This window comes from Cricetulus griseus, chromosome 2, assembly GCF_003668045.3.
Source record: "Cricetulus griseus strain 17A/GY chromosome 2, alternate assembly CriGri-PICRH-1.0, whole genome shotgun sequence".
NCBI lineage: Eukaryota > Metazoa > Chordata > Mammalia > Rodentia > Cricetidae > Cricetulus > Cricetulus griseus.
The window spans coordinates 194,071,948-194,093,624 of record NC_048595.1 but is presented as its reverse complement, the minus strand read 5'-3'; the positions used below and the strand labels follow the sequence as shown (position 1 = coordinate 194,093,624).

The 21,677-nt window shown below is 38.3% G+C and overlaps 1 protein-coding gene across 1 annotated transcript; it reads right to left on the bottom strand.

Annotated features, from left to right (window-relative positions):
- Window positions 1–213: 213 nt before the first annotated feature.
- On the bottom strand, window positions 214–6,004 carry Spink1 (serine peptidase inhibitor Kazal type 1). Its single transcript, XM_027400840.2, has 4 exons — window positions 5,953–6,004; window positions 4,196–4,227; window positions 3,251–3,357; window positions 214–259 (listed from the first exon to the last, which is right to left on the bottom strand). The coding sequence occupies exons 1-4, from the start codon at window positions 6,002–6,004 to the stop codon at window positions 214–216; spliced, it is 237 nt and encodes a 78-aa protein (XP_027256641.1).
- Between the last annotated feature and the right edge of the window lie 15,673 nt (window positions 6,005–21,677).

Here is a 21,677-nt window from a genome sequence, read left to right as displayed (position 1 = left end):
TCATTATCGGTAACGGATGATTTTACAGGCATGATGAACTAACTGGTGAAGTTTAGTCTAGTCTGGGTCTTTCCTGGGTTCCCTGTCCTCAAGATAATCACCCATGACTTTGAGTAGAAAGCTTTGGGAAGTACAAAATATATGCAGAGGCGTTTATTCAACAGACTCTCCAAGCATCATGGTAGTCCTAACAAGAGTTCAAAATCTTGACTTTCAGCAAGGCCCATATTTTTTAATAAGGACAGGAACCTGGCGTACCCTGTAGAAGAATTGAAGAAAATAAATAATGGTCAACTTGCATTTATTGGCACAAATAAATGACTATGGGAAAGTGGCAATGAAACTTAAAAAAATTCCACCTTTTTTTTTAAAAAAGAATAAATCCATTCCATTTTTCTTTCTCTGAATCATTTATTCACTCACATATTCATTTAATATTTGTTGTTTTCTATTATACTCACAAGGGGTTCAACAGAATAGAAAAAGTGTCTATCATGACTGTTTACAGACCTAATGGGGTGTTACTGGGAACCATTGGAATTAATCGAAAATTCACTGCTGCTTCTTTTACTGCAGATGCTGAAAACTTAGTGACCATACGGAAATCTTAGCTGATGTGCAGGGTACAAGAAGATGGGGGCTTGAATCTGTCAGGCCAGCTCGAGTCTCATAGTAGTAGTCATCCTCTTTAGATGAAATCTTCTCTGCCCTTCCCATTTTACTTTTACCAAGCCAGTTTCTCTCACAAAATCTAATTGTCCCAGTAATTAATTGTTCCTTAGTTACAAGACTGCTTCTGGAGTTATCTTTCTAGTCATTGTTTCCTTTAACAAACTGGTATGAAAGAAATTTTCTATTTGTCTGTCATTGCAGAAGATGTGACACTTATCTATTTCCACATGTACATTTTCGGGACCCATTGTTTCTTCACTTTAATATTAACATTAGCTTATGATAGTAGCAATTTCAAAGTCACTTACATAAGCCTGTTATCCACCTTGTGCTGTTCACTTTGGTTCATTCTGCTCATTAACCACATTGGGTTATTTATACTTCAAATTTTAACAATATTAAAACTTCAGTTTTACTGGGTGATGGTGGTGCATGCCTTTAATCCCAGCACTCAGGAGGCAGAGGCAGATAGATCTCTGTGAGTTCCAGACTAGCCTGGTCTACAAGAGCTAGTTCCAGGACAGCCTCCAAAGCCACAAAGAAACCCTGTCTCCATAAACCAAACCAACCAAACAAACAAACAAAAACCTTCAGTTTCTCAGTATACTAACTATCTGAGCTTAAAAGCCAATGAGTAGCACATGTGGCCAGCACAGACAGAAAACACTTCTAGCACCATAGAAAGTTCCGTCAGTCATTGCTTTCCTATAAAAAAAAGAGTTGTTAACAGCTTCCCTGAGAAAGTATAAAGACATATAATGTCCTGGCTTAACATACCAGGCAGGCACCTGCTAAACATGGGACCTATCACAGCGGAGGCCTGTCTGGTGCTTTCTAAGAATCTCAAACCCCAATAGTTAGGGTCATACCTGGCCCTAGTAATAGTCACCACACAAGTAATTTTTGTGAAACTTCAAAATATTACATATTTAATTAAAATCATCACTTTTCTATTCCCTTTTCTTTCTCTAACCCCTCCCAAATTTCTTCATTATCCATTTGCTTTAAAACTGTTGGCCTTTTATTATTATTATTATTATTATTATTATTATTATTATTATTATTATTGTATGTGTGTGCTTTAAAGTAGATACAACCAGCTGAGTCCATTTATATGTGTGACTTTTAATAGGCAATCAAAACAAAGGCATCATAGAAACCTTACAGCACCTCTTCCATTTGAGGTAGACAAACTTGTCTGGAGACATAAGTGTTATTTCAGAACACAGTGAGACATTGTACTTTCAGGCAGCTGAATGTGCCTCTTACATTCACACGTATTTGAAAGAATACAAAGAGCAGATTGCAACCAGTAGATTGAAAGGTCAAAGGAGATCGTGGCCAGCATTTTGCTCATATTTTTCAAATGCTTTGCTCTAAATAGAGGCCTTTGGAGTTTACAGCTTACACTTGGAGATTTCACAAGTCTCAAGGGTGTTGTGGGGCTTTCCTCCTCCCCATGTAAGGAAATAATGATGCTTGACCTTAGTGTCAACAACATAGGTCATGAGAAAATTAACAAATGGTTTCAAGTGGATTCTTTCCACAAGGTTCCCCTGTTCCTCCCCAAAGCCCTGAGCAAGGGCCTCCAACGGTAGGTAACCCAGGCTTAGAAATAAAAAAAAAAAAACAGACTAGCTTAGAACTCAGGATTTTTGTGCCTTGGCTGTAGTCTGGGGGTAGCAGGCATGTACTGTGTCATGCCTGGCACCTTTTGCACATTGTAAGCACACCCACCATGAAGCTGAAAGCCTAGCGTTTGGGGTCTAAAATGTCTACAGCCCTGGATAAACTCTGAGATGTTTCTGAAATCATTTAGATACATCCCAGAAGAGAATTTGCATTATAGAGAAGAGATTCTTGCAGAGAAACAATGACAATTTATTGTCACTTGAGCCTGAGCTGAATTCTTTAACATGGAGTCAATTGTAGAAAATCCAAGTGTTTCTGGTCACTTGTGGCATCCCTGTTGTTTGGTTTAAACTCAGAGCCTCATTTAAATGGCATTCTTTAATTAAGCTTTTATTGGCCTTTTCAGTTAGAAGATTTTTGTCATCTTTGCTTTGGTTGTGTAACACTTTTCTCTCTATTTGCTCTCAATCATCAAGACTTGTAAGAAGCTCTTACACATGCCCATGAGGTGGGTTTTGTTGTTGTTGTATGTTTCTGTTACAAGCACATGGGAAACAAGGAGGACCTAACATAATGACTGGCTTATGGGAACTGCTAGGTCATAGTGTAAGAGAAAACCTGTGACACATCTGTTTGTTCCAGTGTCCCAAGTCTGATTCCAGTTTCCAACCTTAAACATGTCAGAACATTAGAAAATGCAATTTTAACTATTGTCAATAATTTTTTTCACATTAAATGTATTTTCTATGTTGAGAGTTTTTGAAAATCTAGACTAGTAGATGTATTGCTAAGAAAATTAGGGCTTTATCACCCAAGCCATTTTTAAGTCATGTCATCATTACAAATTTATGAAAAGAAAGATCTAGGCTTCAAGAGGATAACATATGTGAGATTCTCATGGTAAATAAACTAAAATAAGTACTTATAAATTAGACTTTATCCTCACCTGTTTTCAGAGCATAGGATGCATTCACTGGGGTAAGTATTTCCATCCATCCCACACACAGGGTCATATATTCTGGGACATCCCACAAATGCATCATTGCAACTTGCCTAAATATAGAATTAAGTATAGTCATTTTCTATCAGTTCTCAATGTTTGATGCTATAATAAGATATTAATTTTTTAGTTTATTTTTCAATTAGGATAATGACACTGAATGTTGTATAAGAAAACAATAATAACAACCATATAAACAACCTACCCTAGAATTAGAAAATCTGATTTAAAGTCAAGTTATGGACATTTCCTACTTATATAACATCACAAGTCTGCTAATTTCTTCCTTGGTCTCAACCACTTCATCTGCAAATTGGGAAAACATCAGGTCATGATGCTTAGGTCACGATGCTGTGGTGACGTTTGATAAGAGGAAGAAGATAACTCTCAAGCTCACATTTCCTGGTGTGCTGGCTTCCTTAGGGCCATCAGATAGTTAGTCTTCCTTGATGATTATCATTACACACCTTTCATAGGGCACTGTCCTATTTTTATGTATTATTCCATGGTTAAGCATCACCCCTTAATCGTAACTGTCAATTATTCATTCATTGATCTATCCCATAACTATCTTGTAAAGTTATCATTCCATTCTTCCTCAAGGGAAGAGTCACAAAGTGATGAATTGAGTTAAAGCCATTTATCTAGTGATTCTTGGACCCTGAATTCCAGTTCCTGGGTGTTATGTCACCTCTCCATTTCAGGACATTGACCACTAGCTCTGTTTTGCTGACGGTCATCAGTCATCCATTATTTTTTTTATCTTTTACAGTCATCCATTCTTCATGGATCAATACTTGGGGGACCTTTCTTCACCTCTCAAACAGCTTAGACAGGAAATTCAAGAAGTAAGAAATAACACATCATAAGAAATTATAGAATTTTCTTTACCTTTCTCCCCACTAATTTAGCTGAAGTGTTACCTAGAAAACAAAAATCAAACATGTCAACTAGGATTCCAAATAAAGAAGCCAGATCTGTCCTTATTTACCTAAGAATACAGTTTTCATAGTGCCTTCTCTGCTTCCACTATCCACTTCCCACCCCTTTTATTTCCACAGATTTTCAAGGACATTGGACAGGTTTTCTCCACTCTCTCGCTAAGTTCCTGAAAAGAATTACGTAAAATTTTGACTCTTACTAGGCATTTCAATTTAGCATTTCTGAAAATTTGATCCACTTGACAGTAGAAATTATGTTCTGAGAGTGTGAAACATTTAGGCACTAATTATTCAGACACCTTCCGGATGTCCATCAGTATTCTCTATGCATCCAATAGAGCTTTCATCTCAGTCAGTGAATTATAAATATCTGTACCTCTGGGTGTGTGTGGCAGTATGGGAAACAGCCATCAGGTCTTGGGGTATAATTAAGTTTCTTTTGTAAATAGTGTTAAAAATGGGGCTTTTCTGCCAACTCACCATCAGTTCTCAAAGAGCTTTTTCCCACAGGTGCATTACAGTGACTGACTAGATGTCCAAATTGTCTTTTGTGTATTTACATAGTTCATAAAAGGCTCCATTCTTCAGAAAGCAAGTCTCACTGACATCAAAGCATATGATACATATATGTAACAACAATCAAAGCAAACGGAATTTTAAAGAGAGTAAGGAGGTATATGGAAAGGTTTGTAAGGAAGAAAGGGAAGGGAGAAATGATGTAATTATATTCTCAAAAAATTATATTTAAGAAAAGCATATGGTAACTGTGAATGTAGATGAGTTTACCAGGGAGAGAAATCTAATCTGATAGCCCCCAAAGGAGAAATGTTCCTGAAACTTAATTTTCAGTCAATAATCTCCAAGGGAATAAAAAAAGATCTCTGGGACTCATCAGAAAAGATGCGGCTGCTGGGGTCCCTTTAGATCCAAAATGTAAACGAGTCTAAAAATTGATGAGCAGGGGCTCATTACAGGCATCTAGTTGCATTCATTAATAGGCTTGAGGTGGAACAAAGGGCTCCTTTCTTCCATAAATATTTATCAAAAACAGTAAGCAGTGGCCTTCCACTTCTTAGCTTAGCACAAATATGGCTCTAGTCAAAAGCTCTGCCCTATCAGCGGTGGAGGTGAAAGTATTCATAAATGCTAGTTACAAAAAGCCAAACTCATATCAGCCAGAACCATTCGCACGCTAAGTTTGAGGATTCCTGCATCTGTTCAAACAGGATGTTTTCTTTCTAAAAACATCCTCTAAATAAAACATGCCACTTTTAATCACTCAAAAACATGAGTGCTATGTGAACTATATGGTAGTCATTTCTATGTATTTTATGCAAGTTAATAAGAATTTTGATTTTGTAAGTTGGCCTTACATACTCTAGTAACTATCTTTAGGGTTAGAAGAGGATTTTAGGTTGAAACCCTTTCTGCTCTACCACATCCCGAATGAAGTAGCAGCCTTGTCTTTAGATCAGGCCATGACTATCTCTGGGCACATCTTCCTAGAGATGCTTTTTTCATTGATGATAGAAGTGACTTCTTTCTGTAATACACATTTTCTTTTTAGTATTCACTCCAATGAGTTCATTTCCACTCTTTTGATACAAGAGAGCTAATGCTAGACTATCTAAATTTCCAGCAGATATATTCAGTAAAGCCACAGATGAAAACCTTTTACTAATTTACAGAGAATATGCACACACCTACCTGCTAAATTGAGCAGGGCCAAGGCACTAAGAAAGATAATCACCACCTTCATGGTTGCAGTTCTGGGCACAAAGGTCAGAAGAGCTCTGCACTATGCTTCTCACCAGAAACTGAGGAGTGATCTTATAGACAGGTGGTAACACAGGCTCCACCCACTGTTATTGATTAACCAAATCCTTGGTTATTGATTGACTCTGTGAGGCCTCCATGCTGGGGAAAACATTGAGTAGGAAACAGGGCAGGAAAGGCTGGACCCAAATTTTGCCAGGAAACACTAGTTAGCTTGATTCCCGACATCCTCTCAGGTTTTGAGAAATCTTTCCCCTTTTCCGGAACACTGGTTTTCTTATTTGTAGGTGAATTCAAAGGTCCTGTCTCCTCTGTAGTTCTGGATGGATGAGCAAAAGTGGAGAGCTCAAAGACATTTTCCATTTCCTTCATTTTCTTCCACTCTTCCATTCATGTGTTCCCCCCCTCATTTCTCTCTTTAATCACCGTGTACATATGTTAAGGTTTGATAGGCTGGGGTAAAAGATAAAGAGGGCTCGGTTCCTCTCCCTGTCTCCTCAGTTGCCTGTCCTGGGCCTGTGTATGCTTACCACAGCACTGGTCTACCTCTAGAAAATCGGTGCACTTTCTGATAGCTTCAATTTATGCATTTGAAAATGAACTTAACAGGAATAACTAACTCACAGGGTTGATCCTTCACTAACTGATGTGTACTGAATGAGTGCATGGTGGTACTTTCTATTTTCTTTCATGTTTCTGCCTGTCATGTGAGTAGAGATATTTGTCACTTAGTTTCAAACTATCTTTTCCAGGGTGTTTTAAGAAGCGACATCTGTCTCCCTTTGTCATGAAGGGTAAAATTTTTTTTTCGTCTAGAATAAGAGGGAACATATTTCAGAGCAGCACTAAGATGGAGTTACTGCTCTCTCTGTGTGTTTTTAAAGATTTTATTTATTTATTATGTATACAACATTCTGCTTCCATGTATATCTGCACACCAGAAGAGGGCACCAGATCTCATAACAGATGTTTGTGAGCCACCATGTGGTTGCTGGGAAATGAACTTAGGACCTCTGGAAGAGCAGCCAGTGCTCTTAACCTCTGAGCCATTCCTCCAGCCCCAAGTTACTGCTCTCTTAAAACCACTTGGACTTTTTTAAAGTTTGGTGTTCTTTTCTCACAGCCCTGGACACTTTCTGTGTAGATGTCATATGGTCCTCCTTTCATCACCTTTGGAAAATTGGAGTTTGTTACAAATATTGTTACTTTAGCTATTGTTACAAAATAATTAAGTCATTTGCCTGACCTTGGTGCCTGGCTTATGTCAACATCCCCTCTTGGTGGCTGTCTAATGTTTCAGCAAACCAGTAAAGTCTCAGACCTTCTCCAACTCTTCAGAACTGGTAAACACTACTCATCTTTTGGGATGTAACCAATGGCATGGACCTCTGTGTTTCATGGAGTATGCATACATTTTAGTTGAGGGAGACAGACAATACGCAATAGTAAAAAAAATTAAAAATCAGATTATGACAAATTTATGCAGAGGAGTAGAGAGACATGAATGGTAGATGGGGACACCTAGCACAGCAGCTGCATTCCTCCAGGAAAGGCATTGATGACTAGGTGGCATGCAAACAAAAGGAAGTGAGGAAATGAACTATGGGCAAAGCTAAATATCTGTCCCGGGCAGAGAGAAAGTTCAGGGCTAGGCTCTGGGGCAGGATCAGCTGACGTGTTCGCCATCATTAAGCATGACAGTCCACTTTGAGGAAATAAGAGATAAAAGTGGGGCATGATGTGAACACACAGTAAAGGCCTGAGTCAGGAGCGTCCATAACATTGTGAAGGTACTGACTTTTGTGAATTGGAAAATTTGGGGGATATAAAGTTTGATATCTTTCTCAGGACATCCCATAGGCATCTCAAATGTAGCATGCCCTTTGCTATTATTTTAATCACTTAGCACCATTAAATATTTTTCCTTTATATTCCTCACTGTTTCTTTTTTATTTCAAAGGGATTGTTCAAACCAAAACCCTACTATTCATCTTGAGGATCCTTTATCAATTGCCAACATCTGAAATTTTTATCACCATTCTCTGTCTCTGTCTTTGTCTCTCTCTGGGTTCTATGTCCAAAACTTATACCTACTTCCAATCATGTCTACTATTGTATCTTACATGATACTACCATATCCATATTATCTTGACACCAATTCCTCCACGTGTTTTCTCAGTGTCTTGTTTCTTCAGACCTCTGTCCCTACAACCGTCTCTACGGAATGCAATTATGATCATACTTCTCTCCAATTTTTCATTCTTCAGGATCCCTGGGATGGACTTAGACTCCTTTCTACTTCTCTTGCTTTAGGCTGGTTGGCATCCTTCTTAACCTCCCAGCCAAGTTGGCAATTTCTTTGTTCTCCGTGGATTAGAAGTTAAACATAAACACCTTCATTCAAACTTTAAGACACGTTAATAAACATTTTCTTATGAAATGTTCCCTCTTATTTTTTTCTGACTCCTCCTTAACTTTACCATTTACTTTCAGCTCACTGGTTATATATTTCATGGTATTCTTCATATCACTTAAAATAATTTTAATTGTATGGGATTGAGAGATGAATTTAAGAATCTAAGAATATTTGCCTCTCTTCCAAAGGACATAGGTTAGATTTCCAGAGCCCATATTGTTCCTCATAACTATCTACAACTCCAGATATATTGAATCTGAAGCCTTCTTCTGATCTTGACTGCTGCAGGCATGCCTGTGATGTGCAGACATGCATACAGGCAGAAAAAACTCACATACATATCAATTTTAAAAAAATAATTTAAAAGCTATATCTCCTTATATGACTGCTAGAAAAGATCTTTTAACTTTTAAGGAACACATATGGTTATTTTGGTTTAGCACTTCGCAAAGTACCTGCAAAATGTTGGGTATTAAGTAAAAACTTGCTGAAAATACACATTCAGTAAAATATAAATATTCTGATTTTTTCAAAGATCAAAGTTTGGTGTTTTGTTCATACATGTATTTTCAGTCCTTTCTATATGGTGTTCCATTCTTAGTTCATTTAGAAGTTTGTTAATTCAAGTCTTGATATAATAAAAATATTGTTTGCTTCTGTCTGTATACTCCCATTTGCATGTTTAGGACATGGATATGTTTCCTGCCACCATGAAGTATTGGTTGAATCAGCAAAATTCTTGCTTTTCATCTCATGTCATCAACTGTGTAGTGACCATATTACTGGCAAGCAAGTTTCAACAGCCACTGTTAAGGAGAGTTCATACACCAGAAAAGGATTCTTTTTTTTTTCCAACACAGTAAAGGAATGTCTCACAGTGTGGGGAAGGGAGTTGTCTAGGCTCTTGTCCTAAGCATTTTTTAAGTAACAGAGCAGTGGTTGCAGTGTTCTGATATTGGCTTGATGATTCTAGAGTATGGACAGTGATTTTCACAATTATTGACCCTGAATCTGTTGGAAAAAATCATGTCATGGTGGATTGATAAGCAAAATCATGAAGAAAGAAAATTCAATTTCATTATTGCTTTGTATTTTGATTCTATTGTGAATTATAACTCACAAGTCTTCACCTGTGCCTTGGAAAACATTTCCATGCAGTGTGAATTCCAAGACATCATGTGATTCTGAATGGTACAACACAGAACAGTTCCGGTAAGAAATTGCCCATGGAATTGGAATGGGAATGGCCTTTTAGCCGAACCATGTTAAAGCCAATGAAGAAAGCCTGTGCGGAAGTCAAGGTAGGCCTGGTTGCAAGACTAAGTCTAAAATACATGTTAAAATGTATTTGTTTGGTAGGAGAATAGACTTAGAATGTGTACATAAGTATTGAACACAGATATTTGTTCTGTAATCACAATTGCTAGCTGGTAGTAATATCACCTTTTTCCATGGGTTGGAACAATGGATAATGTATTTAGGCTTGCTATGCTCAGTGTTTAGACAGAGTAAAGTTATTTATCTTGGAGGGGAATACAGGCTTTGACTGGAATATCGCTTACACTCTTGTGCTCAATCTTGGTCATGTTTACATGCTTACATTGTCTAGCCTTGGGGAAATCTCTTCCCCTTTCTTATCCCTTAGTGTACATTGGGAACTCAAATAAAAATGACGTGACCTATTCCCTGCTGATGCCAGAACTGATTATGTACATGAACAGAGAATGATAGCACCCCTTAAGAGAACTGTTTCAATGAATACTGACAAAACTTGATGGAATGAGGATGTTAGGAAGGCACCTGTTGATTTTAACATCCTGTAGAAAGGTTTACCTTGTAAGGAAAAGAGACACATCAAGCCTAAGGTGTTTGGTCTGATATTTGATGATGTCCTTGACATAGCCATGTCTTTTTGATACTTGTGTTTTGACACTTTGTCTCCTCTAAAGCAGCATGTCTTTACATTATATAGCTAAGGCTGGTCTTGAACTTCTTGCCTCCCTGCTTCCACCTCTTGAGTGCAAGAATTATCAATATGGGAATATAGGACTGACATGGGTGCATCCTCCTTGTTGGCGCCAAATGGCTGAGTACTACTTTCATACATAAGGCCCACATTATCCAGAGAAGAGTACAAATATTCACCCTTTCAATAAAAACAAGAAAAAAAAAACTTTGGGTACCCAGTTCTCCATTTTTTCCCACACTTTTTCCTTATATTCTATTAAACTTTTCACTTTTTTATTTCCTTTTGACAAATATTAGTCAAATATGTAAGCCTGCTCGCCCCCCCCACTCCATGTATTCTCTGTATCTCTGATGACTTTCCTCCACAGCTGCACAGTTTCTGTTGTTTAGCCTGCCTAATTTCTAGAACCTTTCCTTTCCTTTTATACTTCCCCCTCCTCCTGGCAGTTGCCAAGAACCACAGTTTACTCAGTTTTCAATAAGATGATGGTTGTGAGCCAGGCAGTGGTGGTGCATGCATTTACTTCCAGCACTTTGGACGCAGAGGCAGGAGGATCTCTGTGAGTTGGAGACCAGCCTGGTCTACAATAGCTAGTTCCAGGACAGCCTCCAAAGCCACAGAGAAATCCTGTCTCAAACAAACAAACTAACAAAAATACCTTTTATGTTGTTTTTCCTTTTGAAATTTTAAAATTTTCTTAATCTGCAAATCTAAGAACCAGCTAATGGACACCCATATTCTCTGGCTACAATACCACCTGGGACCTTGTGTCTATGGGACTCTAATTTATATAATGCCTCTGGCCCTTTTGCCATTCACAAGTGCCCCATGTTTGTTAATACTGTGCACAACAGGTGGCAGTTATCAGTATATTATGTCCTTTCTTTGCTATTTCCAGCATGTTTTTGACTATGTAAAGATTGCTAAAGAGTATGGAAAATATACCCCAACCTATCCCTTAAATAAGTGGAGCTTTTCTAAGCATAACTCTAACTGGAGTTGAAATGGAGTTTTTTGGTTTTTTTTTTTTTTTTCTTTTTCTTTTTCTCCTTCCTTGGGCTTGCTTTTGACAGACAATGAATAGTGAAGACAGTGAGATGAGCATATCACAGGCATCAAGGAGGGCTGATCTACTGAGATACATCCACAGATTGCCTATGATGTTTATCAGACATTTGTTTTATGGTTGCCTTCTACTTGTTGTTGGATTTCATTAAATGATTATCAGCAAACCACACATACATATATTGTTTAGTCTCAGAGGAGTGGAAGAGTATGTAGTTTGAAATTAAAGCTATGCATTTAACTTAGATTGTGTAGCTGATTACTTTGGATGGAAAGTCAGGTTGCTTTTATTATTTCTTAAAGGCAAGTTAAACTTAAACAGGCTGAGTACACAATAGAACAGGAGATTGAGTGCATTGTCTTAAATGATCCCATCGAATTTATTAACTTGATTGCAACACCTGACAGAATTTTAGTCTCTTTGAAGGCAATTAGTATTTTCAGATAGTTTCAGAAGAAGCTATCAAAAAAGGAACAAAAAGCCCAAAACAAAACCAACAGCCAGGCTTAGGGGGATGCAAACAATTTTTAAAATATTTAACACTACCATTGTAAGTTCAAACACATGTTAGTTGGCCATTTCAACATACTTTTCCATTGTCTGTAGCTTTTCCCTAGAATGAATAGGTGTGTGTGTGTGTGTGTGTGTGTGTGTGTGTGTGTGTGTGTGTGTGTGTGTGTTCTGCATTGGGCAGGATGGTAGTTGTGATTCTGACACTCAGACTGAGGTGTAAGAACTGTGGGTCTACTACTGGTCATCGATCCAATATGTAATACATAAGATGATGGGAAACAGTGATTCCAGCACAGAGCCAACTCCTCTATGATCAATAGAGTTCACTAGTCCTGTAACTAACTGCAAGATTAGATAAACCAATGGCAGAACCTTGAAGAAGCTGGTAGCACTGGATGCAAACAAAACAAAAGGCAAACTGAAAAGAGTAAATGTAGTTAATTATTATTCTGTATTAGACATGTCCTGAGTTGGAGGCCACTCATAGAAACTCTCAGTAACCTTCAGATTAAAACAAGCATCATTAAGGCTAAATACTTGTTGGTTGCTTGGCCAGAAAAGGTAAGCTCTGCTTCCATGCCCAAGATGAATGTTACCCTGATATAAAGGGAATTTTGCATCTCTTCAATATAATGCACGAGGAAAAAAGGTCCCTAATTTTTTAAGGTGTCTGTTTACTTACACCCCATTTCAGCCTTTTCTGTCACCCTTTGTCCATTTGAAATTGCCATTTATTTAACATTTGACCTCAAGGCAATTCTATTTGTCTCCATGATAACACCTTCAGATATTTGTTAATAATTTCTAAGGTCTACCCTAAATTCTCTCTTACATGAAAAGACCTAGTCTAGCAAGCACTCCTCATTTGACAGTATTTTAAACTTTTCATCTGTAGAATGTTGTTTTACTTTAGTGATTTTGAAGAGGAATGATATTCAAGGACAATGCAATGATTACACATTACCCCCCAACTCTCATACTAGTGTCTACCTTGCTCTAACCCTCTCCTGTAAGTCATACTTTTTATTTGCCTTGTGCATAGGCAGGACCAACACTTCTTTGGTTTTCATGTTCTTCATGAAAACATCTCATGATTCTGAATGGTTCAATATGGGACAGTTCTGGTTAGAAATTGCCCATGGAATTAGGATGGGAATGACCTTTTAGTGGCACCATTTGAAGGCAGTGCGGAAGTCAAGGCAGGTCTTGTTCCAAAACTAAGTCTATTTTACTGCAGGGTGAAACTATTTGAAGGCAGTGAGGAAACCTTAGTGGATATCAAAGTAGGCCTGGTTCCAAGACTAAGTCTATTTACTGCAGAGTGAAACTATTTCCCTAAAGACAAAATACACGTTAAAATGTATTTGGTAAGAGAATTGACTTAGATTATGTACATAAGTTTTGAACAGAGGTATTTGTTCTGTAATCACAATTGATAGCTGGTAATAATATCATCTCCTTCCTTGGGTTGGAACAATGGATAATGTATTTAGGCTTCCTATGCTGAGTGTTTAGACATAGTAAAGTTGTCTATCTTGGAGGACAGTACAGGCTTTGACTGGAATAACCCTGGCACTCTTGTGCTCAATCTTGGTCATGTTTGCATGCTTACATTGTCTAGCCTTGTGGAAATCTCTTCCCCTTTCTTATCCCTTTGTGTACATTAGGATCTCAAATAAAAATGAAATGGCCTATTCCCTGCTGATGCCAGAACTGATTATGTACATTAACAGAGAATGTTAGGAGAACTGTTTCAATGAATGCTGACAAAACTTGATGGAATGAAGATGTTAGGATGTTGTACAAAGGTTTACCTTGCAAGGAGAAGAGAGACATCAAACCTAAGGTGTTTGGTCTGATATTTGATGATGTCCTTGACATAGCCACGTCTTTTTGATTCTTGTGTTTTGAAACAATGTCTCCTCTAAAACAGCATGTCTTTACATTATATAGCTAAGGTTGGTCTTGAACTTCTTATCTCCCTGCTTCCACCTCTTGAGTGCAAGAATTATCAATATGGGAATATAGGACTGACTCAGGTACATCTTAACATCATTCCTAGTTTTTATTACTCAAGGAACCTCATAGCTGTTTAGACTCCCTCCCCACCCCAGGCATGAATGGCCAAGCATATACATGTAGTGTTCAGAGGTGAACCTCAGGTGCCCTGATCTATCAGTTAGTGTCCTGCAGAACCACCCTTTACATCTAGACTGGCTGACCAGTGAACCCCAGCCAATGTCCTTTCTCTGCTTCCCCAAGACCAATGCTGGACATAAGTTTGCTTAATCACACCTCATTCTTTATGTGGAATCAGGGGACCTGCTCTAAGGCCTCATGTTTATGAAATGAGCTTTCCTGCCCTTTGAGCCATATACGTTAGCTCATCATTCTTCTGAAATGTAATTGGTTTTGTCTCACTGCTTGTTCTGTAACTAGCCCCAGAGGTTTCTAATAGTCCTGTCTTCTAGATCTTGGAAAGATATCTGAGGCTCTGGTTTGAATCAGTTATTTTTTTCAATTCCTGGGCTCTCATGACAATTTATAAACTTATTGCTTTGTAATATGTATATTCACTGTATTATTCTCATCATTTTTACAAATGTAAATACCATATCTGAAAATTCAATCACTCTGTGGCACTTCATGTTGGTATATTAATCCCTGTGGCACCTTTTATCTCAGGTTACAAGAAAGGAAACAAAGGCACAAGGATTTAAATTCTCTCATTTCTGCCATGGAGGTTAAGCTGAACTCATATAAAATTGACCTTAATGCCATGATTAGAAGACTGACTTGGATGCCAGAAAGCAACTTTTGCAATTTTTTTGTCATTGACTGTCTGTCTGGTTTAGAAATATTTATTTTCATTTTTACATGTTGAGTGCTTTGACTGCATATATGTTTATATATATGTATGTGCCTGTTATACTTTAAAGTCAAAAGAGGGAGTCAGATTCTCTGGGACTATAGTTGCACAAAGTTGAGAGCTGTCATGTGAATAGTGGGAATCAAACCTGGGTCCTCTGCAAGAGCAGAAAGTATCCTTAATCACTGAGGTATCTCTCCAGCCCCAACCTGATCTGTGTGTTAAAGGTTCACATTATTGTGCCACCTTCAGTTTCTCAGTTACATCTGTTATGATAAATTTTTCCACCAAAAGCTGCCTGAGCCCCACCGCCACGTGTGAGCTTATGCCAGCTGCCTGCCCTAGTTAGGCCCAAATGAATACACAGAAACTTGTATTAGGTTCAAAGCTGCTTGGTCAATGACTAGGATTCCTCATCTGCTAGCTCAGTCTTAACTATCATACATCTATATATTTTATAAGACTTATCTTATCGGACACCTTATTGGCGTCCCTCCTTGCCGGTGGCTCACATCATGCTGCTGGAGCAGGAGCAGAGGGGAAAAGGGAGCCCTTCCTGTTTCTCCTTCGCTTAAATATGAGTCTCCTTGCTATGTCACTTCCTGCCTGGATCAGCACTTCTCTACTACATTTCCCAGAATCCTCTTTGACTCCTAGTTCCGTCTAACTTGCTATCGCATTGGCCAAACAGTATTTTATTTAACAATCAATAAGATAAACATACACAGTAGTACATTCCCCATCATCTCCTCTTTTCTGTCTAAAAAAAAAGGGTAGCTTATCTTTTATAATAACTGAAGAAAACTATAGCCATAACTATCTGTCTTCAACTCTATCAAAGACCACAGAAGGATAATATATGAACTCTAGAATTGTCAGAGCCTTCTCGATACCTGGACAGTCACCCAAACTTCCTCTTGTAACGTTGGGGCATCCATCTTCAGCCCATAGGCCATAGTGTGTCTAGCACACTTCTCCATTTTAACAGGAACCGTTTAGTACTGTCTTGTTTTATAAGTTTAGCAGTCACTTTCTTGTGGGTCCTGCATGTCTAGTTTATATAGCAACAAACAGTCTAGGCATGAGTAGTTTTGTGCCCAAATGGCTAGTCTTGTCATGCTGAAAGCAAACTCCATAACGAGTTTCTTTGATGCCCATTCTCCTTTTTGATATAATTGGTGTGCCAGGAGCAGTTGTATCTTACTGCCAAGAAAAACCCTAAGCCATTTAAATGCCATATTTCTGTAGGTCTTTGAAATGTTTGAAGAATACCTAACTATCTCAAATACATCTCTATATCTAGAAAACCTAACTAACCTAATTATAAGTTCTGACTATTATAGGTAAAAGATCTGTATAAACATAATACCTAAACAAGAGGAGACATATACATATCACAAAATTGACCTTAAAGTTGTATCAATAAATGAAAATCTATACCAATGCAAAGTATTCATTCCTATATCCTATTCCCCTTTTCTTTCTTTAAAAAGAGATTGACTGTGCTCATTATCATTTATAACTAACCCCATTGAAATGAAAATAAACATTTATAAACAATATTTAGGAATATGGGCGTTGTTCTTTTTAAACTGCTTTTAGCTCATTGGGGACGATGTTCATATACCATAGGGATCATGATAAAACATAAAAACCTGAACAAGTTCTTGTTTTTGTAGTCTGTAAGGCTGTATCATCTCAGCTTTAGGGGGTCTTGTTTGATCAAACCATATTAGTCTGGAAGAAATCAACAGCTTTTGATTTTCTGTGGAAATACAAGCAAAACCTTTATTTCTAAGTAGCCTGTCCTTAAACTTAAATTTTGAAGTCAAAGCATTTTTAAAATATAGAAGTTGAATTAATTTAGCAGCATTTATAATCAAATGTATTTTAGTAGCAATAAGTTTTTCCTCGGCAATCAAACAATTTAAAGACAACATTATGGCATATAGTATCTAAATTTTCTGTGTATTTTTTATCTTTATGTGGCTTTTTTACTATTTTACTTTCTCTTCCTTTTGTATCTTTTTTCCCGAGACAGTGTTTCTCTGTGGAAATCTGCCTGCCTCTGCTTCCTTTTAGCAAATCCTACAGGCGTTGGCCACCATAACCTGCTACTCTATTTCCTCCTGTTACTTTTTCTCTCACAAGCACACATATATTTTTAAATGTAGTGTAAACCTTTAGAAGTTTTTCTTTATCTGGATCTGTCTTTATCATCTTGGGAGTGCCAAGTCTAAACCCCAGAAGCACCGGGACAGTGCGAGCATATGGAAGCTGCTCCCATGCTGCTCAGCAGCCCGACAGGGCAGGCTGTGGTGGCAGGTTTACCTCTTTCTCTGGAAACCTTGGGGCATGGAGTCATCCCACTTCTGACACCATACATCCATTATGAGCACCTTCTCTTGAGATGCTTACATTTTCACAGGCTCCATGACAGTTCTTAATATTGAGTCATGTTTAGCCATGTTTACCCATCATGAAGGAAATCAATTGACTATGGTGGCTGATGTCAGTAGAAGTTACAATTTAACTCTTTAAACATGGATTTGGAAATCATTTTCAATGATTAAAAACACAACTTGTCTTCAAATACAATGCAGTGTTACTCTTGGTAGAATTCATTTGGTTATCTATGTGTGAATAGATATTCTCTATCTTTCCTGAGATACTGGTAGGTTTTGCTAGCCAGGAAAAAAGGAATTAATGACCCCTGAAGATATCTGCTTCTTGGTCATGCTTTGGAAAATATGATTATCAGTATGTCAGCCTCCTCTGAGTCAACTGTTGTTATCTGGGGACAATAACACCCTGGTACATAGGGATTGAAATATTTTACAAGGGAGACAGATTTTCAAAGGGAAAATCTCTAAGCCTGTGGTACTGATTTCTAAGTTGCTGATCTTCAATGACTAGACTGGAAATTAATCATCAACAGCCTTTCAGGAAGTGATAGGCACCTAAGCCATTGTCACTAATGGTAAGGGTATGGGTGAGCCTTGATAGGGATGTATTCTCTGTATCTCTGATGTCTTACCTCCACAGCTGCTCAGGGACTTCTTTTGCTTAGCCTGCCTAAATTCTAGAAACATTCCTCTCATTTTATTCCTTTCAGCACTCAATTTTATTATTTCCTGTCATGTACTCTTGGGTACATTTGCCTCTTTTTGTTCTAGAGCTTTCAGGTGTGCTGTTAAGTCTGTAGTATAACTATTCTCCATGTGGGCACTTAGTGCTATGAACTTTACTCTTAGCACTGCTTTCTATGTGTCACATAAGTTTGGGTATGTTGTGCCTTCATTTTCATATACCAAAAGGATGCACATTCATACCACAAGGATATTTTTCAATTATGTTCATAGCAGCATTATTGGTAAGAGCCAGAACCTGGAAGCAACCTTGATGCCTCCCAATAGAAGAATTGATAAAGAAAATGTGGCATATTTACACAATGAAATACTACTCAGCAGAAAAAAGCAATGAAATGTGAAATTCACAGGCAAATGGATAGAACTAGAAGAAACCATCCTGATTGAGGTAGCCCAGTCACAGAAAGACAAGCATGATATATATTCATTCATAAGTGGGTATTACATATAGAGCAAAGGATTACCAGCCTAGAATCCACAACCCCAGAGAGGCTAGGAAACAAGGAGGACCCTAAGAGGACATACATGGTCCCCCAGAGAAGGGGAAAGGAACAATATCTCCTGAGCAAATTGGGAGCATGAGGGCAGGGAAGGGAGGTAGGAGAAAGAGGAGGGGAGAAGGGGAAGAGGGAGAAGAACATGAGGTATCTGGAAGATCCAGTCAAGGGAAGAATAGAGGAGAGCAAGAAAAGAGATACCTTAATATAGAGAGCCACTATAGGTTTAAAGAGAAATCTGGTATTAGGGAAATGTTCAAGGATTTACAATGATGGTCCCAACTAAGAATCTAAGGAATAGAGGCTACCTTAAATGTCCTTCCATTTTGAGATTGATGACTACCTTATATGCCATCCTAGAGCCTTCACCCAATAGCTAATGGAAGCAGAAGCAGAGATTCACAGCTAAGCACTGATCTGAACTCCTGGAATCCAGTTGTAGAAAGGGAGGAGTGTTGTGCAAAGGGGTCAAAACCCTGCTGGGGAAACACACAGAAATAGCTGACCCTAGCAAGTGGGAGCTCATGGACCCCAGGCTGATAGCTGAGAAACCAGCATGGGCCAGAACAGGCCCCATGAATGTGGGTGTCAGTTGGGAGGCCTGGGCAGTCTATGGGACCTCTGGTGGTGGAACCAGTATTTATCCCTTGTACAGGAATGAACTTTGGGAGCCCAGCCTAGGTCTTGCCCCAAATGACAGACTTTGATGATCCTCCATAGGAGTCCTTAAGCTCCCTGTGGAGTGGATAAGGGGTGGGATGGGGGGTTGTTGGGAGGCATGTAAGGATGGGAGAGAGAGGGAACTGGATTGGTATGTAAAATAAGATTGTTTTTAATTTAAGTAAAAATTTATAAAATAAACAAAACAAAAACATATTGCCAGGTTTATGGGAATGAAAACAATTTTTCTAAATATATTAACACTACCATTGTAAGGTCAAACATACAGCTGGACATTTCTATGTTTTTCCAGTGTCTGCAGAGGGTGGAGAAGGTTTATTGTAGATAAAAGAGAGAGCATTGGCAGAGACAGGGATATCTGGGAAAGTCCAGAAAAGACATGACCAGGCTGAGTTGGGTCATATGAGATAGGGAAGGGAAGGAGGAGGGAAGAGAGGGAAAGGAGGTACAGCAGCCAGGCAGCCAAAGGTCCAAAAAGGGGAGTATAACCAAAATGTCTGGATTATAGAAAAAAGCCTCTGGAGGTAGTGCAACCCAACCCCTGGGCTGGAGAGTTCAGGATAGAGGGTGGGATATGGGAGCCATACCCTGTAATGGTGGTGACTGGGGGATGCTAGTAGAACCTTGTGGCAGATCTGCTTTGATATGTTAAGTAAGCACTTTAGCAGTTTGTCCTGGATTTGAGACCTAGCAATATCAACTAGCACTCTCTCTCTCTCTCTCTCTCTCTCTCTCTCTCTCTCTCTCGTTATGTAATAAAAGTGACAAATAGAAAAATAGAATGACTATATGGGAATGCTTTGACTCTGTCACAGCACTGTTTAATGGGTAAGTCAACCCATTTTAAGTCGGACATTGTCTACAAAGAAAATAAGTATGCTGAATTTCTTGACACATTTATTACCTGAACTACAACTTAAAATGAAAAGTTTTGTTTGTCAAATTTCTGTGGGCTTTGGAACATTGAAATAAGTACTGTGAACTTGTACCCATTTCATGAATTATCATAGGAAATCAAGATATTGCATGTAAATTTCATTATGACAACTACGTCGTAAGCTTAATAAATGATTACTACTGCTCCTCCTGGGATACTCTTGTTGAATTTGGAATCATTCTCCTGCCTTTTGTCTTCTGGTGGGTACAATCTTTATTGTAGATTTAATTTACATGAATCTCTTGAAACTTCTCTTATCTTAATTTCCGGAAAGGCACAAGTCATTGGTGATGGAAATCAGCTGTGTAAGATACAAAACAATTGTGTGTGCCTCTCAGCCAGCTTTTCACTGTGGAGTCCTAGTTTCTTGTTCCAGATGCTTTGTTCCCTAGCTGGTCAGGAATCCTTTTCAGCAATGATTAAATTAACTAAGCTCTCAGCAGGAAGAACTGTAAGCATTCCAACTGTGAGATACAAATGCTTATGGAGAGAAAGGAATTTTTACAATATCTAGATGCCAAAGAATTCAAAAGCTAAAGATTATAATGTATATCTAGGGGCAAAGATCAACCACTAAGTTACTAAACTTTAAATAAGGAAACACAGGAGGGGCAGGGAGTAAGCACAGCCCCAGCACAAATATGAGAAGCATCAACCGCGTGCGAACAGTTGAAAGGATTCCCTTCAGGCCCTGCCTGACCACCATGTTGCAATTTACCAACAAATCCCTGGGTCTTTCTCACATTCTTGGTACACAGTGTGTGTGTTTCCAGACCCTACTTGGCTTTGCCTCTCTTTCTTTCTTTCCTTCTTTCTTTCTTTCCTTCTTTCTTTCTTCCTTTCCTTCTTTCTCTCTCTCTCTCTCTCTCTCTCTCTCTCTCTATATATATATATATATATATATATATATAATATATGATATATATTATAAATATATATTTGTTTTTGTTTTTTAAGACAGGGTTTCTCTGTGTAGCTTTAGAGCCTGTCCTGGAACTAGCTTTTGTAGACCAGGCTGGTCTCGAACTCACAGAGATCTATCTGCCTCTGCCTCCCAAGTGCTGGGATTAAAGGTGTGCACCACCACTGCCCTGCAGCCATGAGCATTTCTACCAGGTGTCCTGAAATCACTTCACAGGTGCTAAATAAAGCTAGTCTGTTTAACATCATTGTCAACTCTGCCTTAGAGGACCATCTTTCTCCTGCTAATCATTGTTCTGCCTCTTTCTTTCAAAGGTCATCTTTGTACAATGACTAAGTTAACTAAGCCACAATGAATCAATTTCCAAAATTTTGACTAGTTACATTATTACTGGCGATTTCTTAGTTCAGACCACTATGAATTGACTAAAATTTTGCCATTAAAAGTAAATGTTTTACTTCAGAATAATTTAAAATTTATAGAAAAATGAAAAAGATATCCTGCAGAGTTACTAATTGTGGATATGATATGCTTCTGTGAGTTCTCTGACTGACAGTAACCTAGAATTCTAAGCTGGATAAAACATTTCCTTCCTTAAATTTCTTGTTGCCAGGATATTTTATCACAGCAGTGGAAC